At 45.6% G+C, this 12,276-nt stretch overlaps 1 protein-coding gene across 1 annotated transcript; it reads right to left on the bottom strand.

Moving 5' to 3' along the window:
* Positions 1 to 10,961: 10,961 nt before the first annotated feature.
* Positions 10,962 to 11,963, bottom strand: LOC131306859 (uncharacterized). Its single transcript, XM_058333287.1, has 3 exons — positions 11,531 to 11,963; positions 11,151 to 11,398; positions 10,962 to 11,075 (listed from the first exon to the last, which is right to left on the bottom strand). Exons 1-3 carry the CDS (start codon positions 11,604 to 11,606, stop codon positions 10,962 to 10,964), a joined length of 438 nt encoding a protein of 145 aa, XP_058189270.1. The 5' UTR covers positions 11,607 to 11,963.
* Positions 11,964 to 12,276: the final 313 nt, after the last annotated feature.

The following is a 12,276-nucleotide window of genomic DNA, read 5'->3' as shown; positions in this document are numbered from 1 at the left end:
CTGTTAAAAGTCTTTAAAGGAGATTTAGCTCACTGCTTTGCTATTTTGCATGTTGAAAATCATTGCTAGGCTTAGTTTATAACACCTCTTGGTTTGGAATGCTTTTGGGATGCTCCTGAACATGTCTCAGAGCCCCAAGTATGCAAAGCAATTCCTGGAAGTCCAGTCAGAACAATCGCGCGGCTGTCTCACACTGTCGCGCGATGGTTCTCTCTCTCCCAGGGAATGCTCTTGCATTAGCAGCTTGGCCTTGGCCTTTGTTTAGACACCCCCACTGTTTAGGGGTTGCTTTTTCATAATATTTCTATCTGTTGGTTGTAATATTGTTTACTTTCAAGTACCCATAAACTGCTTGGTTTGCACCTGGGTGAGCACTGGTCCTTCCAGAGCCCAGAAGGGAATGAAATTCAAACCATTGGTGAAACATGAACACTCGCGCGAGGGTATGGATATGTCGCGCGACGGTTTGCTCGCATGCGGATGAACTCACGCATGCAAGCTGGCTGTTTCTTCATGCCAAAATCATACACAGCGCTGTCTTGATGTATGATCGATGTTTTGAACTTCGTTCCATTTATTACCTGTCATCTTACTAATCCATGCCATATCTCATCACATCCTGCAAACTGCTACAGTTTTAAATCCCCGATTAACTGTTCCCCCGCCCTAATTGGCTAAAAATTGATTAATGAGACAAAATCGCAAACAAACATTTTCGCAAATGCCTAAGTAGAGACCGATCTCCGGATTGGGCGAGAGGGGTGCCATAAAACCCTTCCCCTCTCGTAACCTGGCTCCCGAACCCAGATATGGTTATGACGGACTGGTTCCTTAACTTTTTCAAATCAAACAGCGCGGCAAGTGCTTCGAGATACGGTTCCTTGGGTGTCGGACCTTCAAAACCCAAGTGGCAACTCTGTATTTTGCGAGCGCTTGCTTCCCCGCTCGCGCTCCCTCGATCCGGGCATTCTCGCGTTTCGGAATCCGGAAGTTCCGAAGGGCACGCTGCCCACAGTGGCGACTCTGCTGGGGATCGAATCAATATTGGTCTATACTTAGATTTTAATACGCTCGAGAACAATCCCACAAAAGTCTGTCAAAATAGTGAGCTTCGCGCTGCTAAAGAAAGGATTGGTGATTTAACAGGACCTCGTGTTCGGCCATCCAATCTGGGGCTTTTCCGATTGTTCTCTCGTGTAGTTTCTTCTAAGTATTGATCAATAAAGAGAGCCAAATTTGAAAAGGCATTTGCGAATTTGTGATTCTATTCGATTAATCAATTTCTTTAGCATTCTCATTTGCATCGATGTGGGATAAGCCTCGTTGGATCGTTTTGGCAATCCGGCACGGTTTACCGGAGCCCGGGGACCCTGAATGACCGACAACCTTCGACGATGATGAGTCATTCTACCGCTTGACTGTTGCTTTGCGATTACGCGGGCAGCGGGAGGTATATCTTGGCTTTAGTCCGAGGAACCCGTTACAAGCCAAAACCAGCCTTTGCATATACAAAGCATTAGAACTCTCCAAACTAGGACAGGTACCTACAGGGTAAGATTACTTGCATCTAACCCCCATATACTGTCTACATGTTACTGCTTTCCCTATCGCATGTACTGTACATACACTATCTTGCATAGGAGCATGCTTAAGGTTGTCTTGTCTTTCAAGTTTGTCATGCGCTGTCTAAGACGTTGTTGTACCCGATGAGGAGTCGTTCATTCTGTCGAATGTTCGTTATCAATCGCAAAGTCCTTAGTTCAATGAGACTTTGGGAAATCAAAATTTACTACATCCTTGGCTCATGCCCGATTAAGGATTCAACCAACAATAAGGAACAACGAAGTAGTGATGCCGTGTCACTAGCGCCACCCAGGTTGAAGTGCGTTGTCACTATACACCGCGGTGTTCAAGGTTAAGGTGTCACGCCATCAACGCCGAGTTGTTCCAAGTTCGAAGTTGAATCTTCAAAAGGGACTAGCCAAAGATTTAGTCTATTTTGACTTCTTTTAGGATCTGTCGATTTACTCAAGGACACATCGCCGAAAAGAATTCTGAGGATTCCGGCAACGTCTGAAACTCGTGAGGCAAACTCGTCTCTGGAACTATACATACATACATTCTGTTTTGTGTAGGAGCATGTTTAGGGCGGCTTCTAGGTTGTCTTTCTCTTTCGAGTCTGTCTTATGCTTATTAGGACGCTGCTAGACCCGATGAAGAGTCGTGCATCTCGATGGTGCACGTTGTTAATTTTTTTCAAAGTCCTTAGATCAGAGAGACTTTGAGAAATCAAACCTTATTAAGTCCTTGGCTCATGCCCGATTAAGGATTCGACCGAAAATAAGGAACCACAAAGTATTGATGTCGTGACATTGATATCATTCAGGTTACAAGTGCCTTGTCACTTACAACCACCTCGGCTAAAGCACAGCGTTGCTCACGCCACCCCGGTTAAGGTGTCACGCCGTCAATATCGAGTTGTTTCTAATTCAAAGTCGAATCTTCAAATGGGACTAGTCGAAGACTTAGTCTGTTTTGACATCTCTTAGGATCAGTTTGATCTATTCAAAGGATACACCCCCAAAAAGAATTCTGAGGATTCTGGCAGCCTCCGAACATCATGAGACAGACTTGTCTCTAGTTCTAGAGTCTAGGGTTGACACCGACAATGATGTGTACATTGCATTTTGCTGAAGGAACACCACTGAGCTTTTGTCTTACTTTGCTGTCCAAAGCTTAAGGCCATTGCATCGTCGGAGAGTACCGAAAAGAAGAGCCAAACCTGCTTGGGAACATTTGCCGGAGCTGTTGCACCTTTGCTTCCAAGGTCATATCACCTGCCTCGTTCATCAATTCAGAATGGCAGTACAAATGGAGCTGGCTGAGCTCAAGAAGGCTGTAGAAGAATTGGGTCACAAGATGGACAAACAGATGATTATGGTCCAGGGACTCGTTGGCCTCGTTACCTCCACAGTCCCGCAGCCAGATATGGGGCTAGTCAAAGAACCTCCTCAAGCCTACCATTCTCCAACGGTCGGAATCAAACTGTGCTCAGGAGACATGTTCAACGACCTGGTTGAATTCCATGAGGCTAAGACTCACTCGAAGGAGGATGTTGATTCCTTTGTTGAAGCCATTGCCAAAGGGGAGGACATACTTAGTGATGAATTCAGCCCCGAAGGCAAAAGAATGCATCCTATTGATGAGGCAATGTGTTACAACTGCGAAGCAAACAAGGGTTCCGCTTTGGATTCTCAGTTCACTCGCCGAAACCCACCAAGGACTTTCTCAGGCTTCTCTACACCTTTGGCCTCAATTTATGAGAAGCTCCTCGATGCTGGTTCCATTAAGCCCCTCAATCCAACTCCTCTACCCAAAAATCCATCACCCAACTTCAAGTATAACCTCTATTGTGCCTACCATCAGATGCCTGGCCATCCTACCAATGCTTGCTTCCGGCTTCGACATGCCGTTCAAGATCTCGTTGATTGTGGTATCATCACAACCCCACCACCATCAACAGCCGATACCAATCAAGTTCAAAACGCTCAAAGCTTCCGAGCCCGAACCCAACCCCGGAGTTTCTCTGTCTTCGAGGCACCTCTATCTACAGTAATGGAGAAGCTTTTCCAATCTGGGCATCTCAAGCCTTTGACCCCGACTTCCCCACCCAAAGTCTTACCAGCCAACTGCAATGCAAACCATTTCTGTGCCTTCCACCAAATGCCTGGCCATCCCACTGACGCATGCTATCGTCTTCGACATGAGATTCAAGATCTCATTGACAATGGCACGGTTCAAGTTCCACCAAAGCCTAACGTCATTTCCAACTCCTTGCCTCAACACAACTCTGACCCTCTGGTTGGTCAGATATCTATCACCTCTACTCAAATCAACCCGAGCTCCACCATATTCAATCCTAGCCACTATATCGTCCCAGAGAGCCAACCCAAACCAATTGTATCCATCCCGTTCGAATCGGAGATTAACATGATGGCTGTAGGTTGGGCAATTGAGGTCTTCACTGCCGACACCTGGATTGACAGTAATGAGGAACTTACAAAGGAGCGGACTGGCCGGTTGAAGTCCATTGTTCACAGGAGCACCGAGTAGGTTTGGTCAAAGAAGCTGAGGAAGCCGAAGTGCTGTTGCTTGGGCCTGACACCCGCTGGATCCTACCTCTTTTTGTGGAAGTTATGGGTAGCTTTTTAAATATTGCATTTTCAAACCGCGTCTAGTTTGCATTGGCGTTTTGTCTGAGTCTGACACAGAGTCTTTTGAGTTGTCTAAGTCTAGCTCTGGGTCGGAGGTTGTGCCTCTTGGCCCTCCACGTCGTAGCTTTTGTTTCAAATTTTGAGTCTGCTGTACTTGGTAACCCCGAGGGGCTTTCTTTATGATATGCTTTATCTTGCTTCTAAGTACTTTGTTGGCTTGTGAATAAACTGTGTCGACTCTGACGACGAAGGGATAGATTTCGATGGGATCATCCCCAAGGAAATGTGTTCCCTCGCCGAAAGGGAAGACAAAAGGCATGCTCAGCCTATTAAAAGGAGAAGTAGTTTCAAATAAACTTGAAAGATGAAGTAGACCTCCAAATGGTTCAAACTGGTTCAACACTATCCTTAAAGGAGCATTGCGCCCGGTCAAACAAGCATCAATGTCTTGGCATGGTCTCACAAAGACACGCCTGGTATTGATCTTGAGATAAAGAAACATCGAATCCTTTTGCTACCGGATGCCAAGCCAAAAAGCAGAAGCTCAAAAGGTCCAGCGCCTCATACATGTTCAAGTTTGTGGGAACAGTGTTCCACCAAGTACAAGTTAGCAAGTTCAAAATTGGCCTGGAACGAGACATGTCAACCGAAGCACACTGGACTCTGTGCTATCAAAAGCCATCTTATCTGGGGCTACAGCCAAACGTCATCGACCTCGATGGCAATCAATTTCAAATACCTTGGTCAACATGGATCAATTCAAAAGTCTTTTTCCTGAGAGAAGCTCGTTGGGCTGAAAACCCCAAGGGTGGGCAGTTCCAACCAAAAGTAAGATTAGCCTGCTAGACCAAAACCTTTGAAGGTGGTTTAGGCAAAAATGAATAGGCAATATTCAAAAGCTCGCTAGACCGAAAACCCGAATGGGCGGTTCTAGGCAAAAGTTAGAGCGTAAAAGGTGAGATAAAATACTCGAGTGAACCTTAGCCTGAACTACGTTCTGACCTGATTCCCTAGCTTGGGATACGTAGGCAGTCTCTTTTTGAGACTCGGTCACATTCTATCAATTGGGTCCATGGTTGACATTTTGGTACACATCAAAGGTCGAAGAGGATCGAAGATCAGATCAAGCTGCATTGGAGGAATCAGAAGGGGGAAAACCTTTGTCTTTCAATTTTATTACAAACTGCTTCTTCAATTTACAGGCTGAGCATAAGTCTTAAAATATTTGAAGCATCAAAAACAGAACGAAATGCTAGAGGCCTTAACCGGCTCACAATTTATTCTAAGTTCAGCGAATTCTGGTATAAGCAACCGTAGCGCGTTTGTTCGAAGTGATGCGCGTTGGTCTCAAACCTGCGCACGCTTCTTGCAACAGATAGTAGCAGCTAGCTACTACCCTCGAATGTCATTCCAGGGACTTTTGCCAAGTCTTGTCATACCATGCAAGTCATATGGACTTAATATGATTGCACAGGGGTGTCGGTTTCAGTCCGGGCCTATACGAGTCATTATCTGCGTCTTATGTCCGTTTTTGCGACATTTTTCCAGCTTTTCAATCAACTGTCGTTTCGAGATGCTTTTCTCGATTTTGTTTGTACAGGTCTTTGTGCCTTTTTGCGTCTTTCGCAAGTGTTAGTTTCACCTGTCTAAGGAATGTTGTGAGTTTTTGGCTCATTAATACCCAAAAATTTCATTATGTTCCGTGTGTCTAAGGGTTTGCATTATACCCTGGGGCTCTTTTTCCCTTTTCATTCGAGCTAGGCGAGTCTGTTTATGTGCGCACGTCTGTGTGTCGATTCAAATCACTTGTCAATGCAAATTAGATATTAGTGGTTAGTTTTTGCATTCTCTTCAACACTTGTAAAATAGTGTCAATAAACTGGAAAACGCAATTGTTACATTGCTACCCTAGTATCAGTAATCCGGAAGCAGCGGAATCTCTTGAAGCAGCAAGGGCGCGTCAGCCCAAGGCCAAGCAAAGCACATCCATGGGGCTCGTCCGCCCAAGCATCAAAGAAAGGGCACGTAGGCCCACTACTATTGCTACATGCCAATTGGGCACGCCAGCCCGCTCAATGTCTCTCTATCTTGGTGTGCATCTCCAGGGCAAAAGGCAGTAAAGTACTTGGGCTCAGTGGTAGTCCTTAGGCGTCGTTGTCCTCGTAGGAGCCGCCCTTAGCTTGCATCTACATTTTCAATTTGTGCATTTTCTTAGTATGCATCTTTGCATATTGTATATCAAATGTTTAAAGCAGGAAAATTCTATGACGGAATCGCTTCTGTGGGTTAGTGCAAGTATGGGGGAATGACACACGCCACTTTCCTTGTCTCATTTGCCATGGTAACCATCAAGCGCACAACCTCGCTGTCCTGTTCTGTTGGCACTTAGAATGCACTTTGGGGAATCAGAATTCAATCCAATTCAACGGCTCGATCATTCTGCACACTGATCTGCCCGACTCAAATCAACGACAGCCGGTCCTGTCCATTTCTCAACGGCATGATCATTCTGCACACTGATCTGCCCGACTTAAATCAACGACAGCCGGTCCTGTCCATTTCACAACGGCTCGATCATTCTGCACACTGATCTGCCCGTCTCAAATCAACGACAGTCGATCCTGTCTATTTCTCAACGGCTCGATCATTCTGCACACTGATCTGCCCGTCTCAAATCAACGACAGCCGGTCCTGTCCATTTCTCAACGGCATGATCATTCTGCACACTGATCTTCCCGTCTCAAATCAACGACAGCCGGTCCTGTCCATTTCTCAACGGCATGATCATTCTGCACACTGATCTTCCCGTCTCAAATCAACGACAGCCGGTCCTGTCCAAATCTCAACGGCTCGATCATTCTGCACACTGATCTTCCCCTTTCAAATCAACGACAGCCGGTCTTGTCCAATTTCCAACGGCTTGATAATTTTGCAAAGTGATCTTCCCGTCCATCCAAATCATCGACGACGGTCAGCCATATCGTTCGACTCAATCAACCCGATGGTCAGCCATATCATCAACGACGGTCAGCCATATCGTCCGACTCAATCAACCCGATGGTCAGCCATATCATCAACGACGGTCAGCCATATCGTCCGACTCAATCAACCCGATGGTCAGCCATATCATCAACGACGGTCAGCCATATCGTCCGACTCAATCAACCTGATGGTCAGCCATATCATCAACGACGGTCAGCCATATCGTCCGACCCAATCAACCTGATGGTCAGCCATATCATCAATGACGGTCAGCCATATCAGTCATTCAACGATGGTCAGCCATATCATCCATGACGGTCAGCCATATCAGTCATTCAACGATGGTCAGCCATATCATCAATGACGGTCATCCATATCAGTCATTCAACGATGGTCAGCCATATCATCCATGACGGTCAGCCATATCAGTCATTCAACGATGGTCAGCCATATCATCCATGACGGTCAGCCATATCAGTCATTCAATGATGGTCAGCCATATCATCAATGACGGTCAGCCACATCAGTCATTCAACGATGGTCAGCCATATCATCCATGACGGTCAGCCATATCGTCTATCTCTACCAAATCAACGGCTTGATTATTCTGCACACTGATTAGCCTGTCTTCTGTCATGTCTGCAACGGTTTGATCATTTATACTGATGATCCTCCCATCCAGACTTCAACGGTTCGATCATTTATACTGATGATCCTTCCATCCTGTCTTCAACGGTTCGATCATTTATACTGATGATCCTTCCATCCTGTCTGCAACGGTTCGATCATTTATACTGATGATCCTCCCATCCAGGCTTCAACGGTTCGATCATTTATACTGATGATCCTTCCATCCTGTCTGCAACGGTTCGATCATTTATACTGATGATCTTCCCATCTAGACTTCAACGGTTCGATCATTTATACTGATGATTCTTCCTGTCAAATCCCCCAACGGTCTGATCATTCGGCACATTGATCTCTCCGTCCGCATTCACGACAGCTAGTCCTGTAAAATCCCCCAACGGCTTGATCTTTCGGTACACTGATCAGCCCGTCTCCTATCAAATCCCCCAACGGCTTGATCTTTCGGTACACTGATCAGCCCGTCTCCTATCAAATCCCCCAACGGCTTGATCTTTCGGTACACTGATTAGCCCGTCTCCTGTCACAGTTCTCCAACGGTTTGATCATTCGGCACATTGATCTCCCCGTCCGCCTTCACGACAGCCGGTCCTGTCAAATCCACAAACAACGAACAGAACATCATTCGATGGTCCGTTCATCCGCAACTGATTGTTCCCCAGGAGAGTCCGTCTTGGCCTGTCCCGAATGACAATCACCCTCAGTCTAGCCGCGAGTGCATCTTCCAGCAGGCTTATTGCTCTGTCTCGGATGGTCTTTGATAAGGAGATTGGCTCTGATTCCCTACAGATGGAATTCAACCAGCCTGACACGACCTACCCGTGTTTGTTGGAATACTTTGTGCCGAGGATAGCTTGATCCCCAGCAACGACGGCCTGTCCCATCAACATCTGCAGCGACAGCCTGTCCTGTCCAAATTCGATCAACAAGCGGCGATGCATTCGTCCACTTCTACTTCCATCCCCAGCGACGGTCCGTCCGTCAATTCAACCAATAAGGTTCTGTAAGTATGCTTGTCTACTTTGCTAGTATGTTCTGCTCTGGATTGCCTTGAGGGGTGTCTAGAATTCTTTGACGTTACTTGTACCAAGTCAATGGTGCTTCAAGTGCCGTCAAAGAGGGGCTACTGTAGACACCCCAATCTGGGCTTCCAGATTAGTTTACTTACGGTATTTGATTCCCCGATGATGAGTCAGGTCGAAACAGTCCCGAGAACTTGGAATGGCTTGAGTTTGGCATGTGTGGAACCCATCCTTAACCCTTAAACCCTTGAATCAGAACCTGGACCTTGGTCTGAATGTCGCGCGACAATCTAGAACCCTCGCGCGATGGTTCGTCTGCCAGGTGGTGGTCAAAGTCAAAGCTTTGACCATTGACCATCGCGGGGCTGGCTGGACCCTCGCGCGATGGTCTCACTCCATCGCGCGATGGTCAACACCTGTCATTTTCACCCAGATTGCATGGTGGTCAGGGGGCTACAGGCCTATGTGACCCCGTTTTCTCAGCTGAACAGCGTTCTTGGGGGGCTCCCCTTGCACCACCTCACCCCCCATTCTCCCATCACCTTTGCCACCCACTCCTCCACCAAGCATTTGTAACCAGCATTGTTGGCTGGTTACAAGGCCTTGGTTTGCCATCCACTAACCCCCTTCTCCTATAAATACCCCCCCCCCCCCCCCCCCCCTTATGCTTCCTTGCAAAGGGTTACAAAAAAAACCCTCTTTGAGAAAGAAGAAGGAGAGCTCAAGCACAAATACTTCACACAACTCAAACCCACATAATCACCCTCCAAATCTCACCATCTCATCATTCAAGCCATTTCCAAGGCACTCAAGGCAAAGGTATAATATCTTTCTGTTCACTGTTCGAACCCCTGAGGGGGGCTGGCAGGGTCAAGGCTGGTAATTGATACCAGTTCTGGCCCTAAAGCTGGCAGAGTTTCAAGAGCCATTAGCAGGGAAACCCTCGCGCGATGGTCCCAGATGCTCGCGCGACGATTCTGTCTGCGTGAGAATGGACCACGTGGGGAAGGGACCCTGGTATTTAAGTTTATTATTGTGCTTATAGTCTGTTAAAAGTCTTTAAAGGAGATTTAGCTCACTGCTTTGCTATTTTGCATGTTGAAAATCATTGCTAGGCTTAGTTTATAACACCTCTTGGTTTGGAATGCTTTTGGGATGCTCCAGAACATGTCTCAGAGCCCCAAGTATGCAAAGCAATTCCTGGAAGTCCAGTCAGAACAATCGCGCGGCTGTCTCACACTGTCGCGCGATGGTTCTCTCTCTCCCAGGGAATGCCCTTGCATGAGCAGCTTGGCCTTGGCCTTTGTTTAGACACCCCCACTGTTTAGGAGTTGCTTTTTCATAATATTTCTATCTGTTGGTTGTAATATTGTTTACTTTCAAGTACCCATAAACTGCTTGGTTTGCACCTGGGTGAGCACTGGTCCTTCCAGAGCCCAGAAGGGAATGAAATTCAAACCATTGGTGAAACATGAACACTCGCGCGAGGGTATGGATATGTCGCGCGACGGTTTGCTCGCATGCGGATGAACTCACGCATGCAAGCTGGCTGTTTCTTCATGCCAAAATCATACACAGCGCTGTCTTGATGTATGATCGATGTTTTGAACTTCGTTCCATTTATTACCTGTCATCTTACTAATCCATGCCATATCTCATCACATCCTGCAAACTGCTACAGTTTTAAATCCCCGATTAACTGTTCCCCCGCCCTAATTGGCTAAAAATTGATTAATGAGACAAAATCGCAAACAAACATTTTCGCAAATGCCTAAGTAGAGACCGATCTCCGGATTGGGCGAGAGGGGTGCCATAAAACCCTTCCCCTCTCGTAACCTGGCTCCCGAACCCAGATATGGTTATGACGGACTGGTTCCTTAACTTTTTCAAATCAAACAGCGCGGCAAGTGCTTCGAGATACGGTTCCTTGGGTGTCGGACCTTCAAAACCCAAGTGGCGACTCTGTATTTTGCGAGCGCTTGCTTCCCCGCTCGCGCTCCCTCGATCCGGGCATTCTCGCGTTTCGGAATCCGGAAGTTCCGAAGGGCACGCTGCCCACACTCATCTTTCCAATCCTTCCATTTCTTTCCAACGGACATCAGACAATTATGCTTATAAACATCTGGTGCGGTTGTATTTTCCTGCATATAAGTATATTAACAACTAAACACCGACAATATAGCAGCAACAACATTAGCTCAACTGATTCAATCTAAGAAGATAGATTAAAAAACAATAGCAGCAGCAATATTAGCCCATAATCTGAATTTTTTCCTATAATAAATACCTTAAAATCTGCCCATATGCGTTCCTTGTATGGATATAGCTCTGGAGCCCTCCAATCAGTAAAAGTTAAGGGTGCCAAAGTTGCGTTTCTTGCGAAGATGTCAAGTTGACTTTGTAAGGGACCCGCCGTGTTACCTATTGGTTGATTGTCTTTATTCAATGTAACTTCTAACTTCCCTCCTGTACCCCACCCAACATACGGACGAGCAAAGCCTCTCCCCTTGGGTCTCTGTTGTTGCGAGTTGGGATCTAGTAAAGAATAATATCGAATAATGAACATAAACAAGTAAATTTTCAGTAACTGCATAATTTAATTTCCTTGGCAAATAAAAGGTTGAACAACCATATATATTTTTCTTTTGTACATTAAATTGAATGTACCTGCTCCAACTGAAGTTCTTGACACTTCATTGTTTTGTTCCAATGAGTGCAAGTTTGGAGTAGTGTGACTGCTCATAGAATATTGATATGATTCTAGCTCCACGGCTCTCTCATTTATGTGGCCTACCACTTCAATGATTTACCAATAGAAGGAATTCTATGAATGTATGTATGTATGTGCCTATTGGTATTGGAAGTGCCCATGCACCATGGCTCCATGTGTTATATGTGTTGTGGTTGTTTCTAGTGCATTTTGATGCTGTTTTTGAGCAATAATTCTACTACGTTTCTCTATGGTTCATGCAACTCTCCATCTAAAACTCTAAGAGTAAGAAGCTGGATTGACTGGTAGACTGAAAAGTTGAAAAAATCAAGTACAAGGACAAAATGATCTAGTGCAAGGCTTCTACTAGCATGCATTAAAGTCAAGAGAAACTATATGGCACTTCCATTAGATCATTAAGGAGTTAATTTAGGTGATTGTAAGGACACAAAATTCAGCAATAATAAACCTACTATCACTGTAATAGGACAATTAGTAAGTTTATTTGAAATTGAAATAAGCTAATAAAATAATTATATACCTTCATCAGATGGGGATTGGAACTCATGATAGTTTGGTGGTGGTTGATTTCCCTGCTGGTCTTGACTAATGGTAGGCAAAGTGTAACGACCCTGATTTTTAGTAAGTAAAAATTTCGTTAAAAATTTGAATTTTATTTTAATACTTGGATTTGCTTCCAAAA

Source organism: Rhododendron vialii, chromosome 11a (genome assembly GCF_030253575.1).
Source record: "Rhododendron vialii isolate Sample 1 chromosome 11a, ASM3025357v1".
Lineage (NCBI taxonomy): Eukaryota > Viridiplantae > Streptophyta > Magnoliopsida > Ericales > Ericaceae > Rhododendron > Rhododendron vialii.
The sequence above is the reverse complement of the archived record's forward strand: the minus strand, read 5'-3'. Positions and strand labels throughout refer to the sequence as shown.

What these genes read in the sequence shown, in the direction of transcription:
- LOC131306859 (XM_058333287.1), bottom strand. Translation starts at nt 11,606, where the DNA reads ATGAGCAGTCACACTACTCCAAACTTGCACTCATTGGAACAAAACAAT. An exon ending in AAGAACTTCAGTTGGAGCAG is followed by an intron (nt 11,399 to 11,530) that starts GTACATTCAATT and finishes ATTCTTTACTAG; the next exon opens with ATCCCAACTCGCAACAACAG. An exon ending in GCATATGGGCAGATTTTAAG is followed by an intron (nt 11,076 to 11,150) that starts GTATTTATTATA and finishes CTATCTTCTTAG; the next exon opens with ATTGAATCAGTTGAGCTAAT.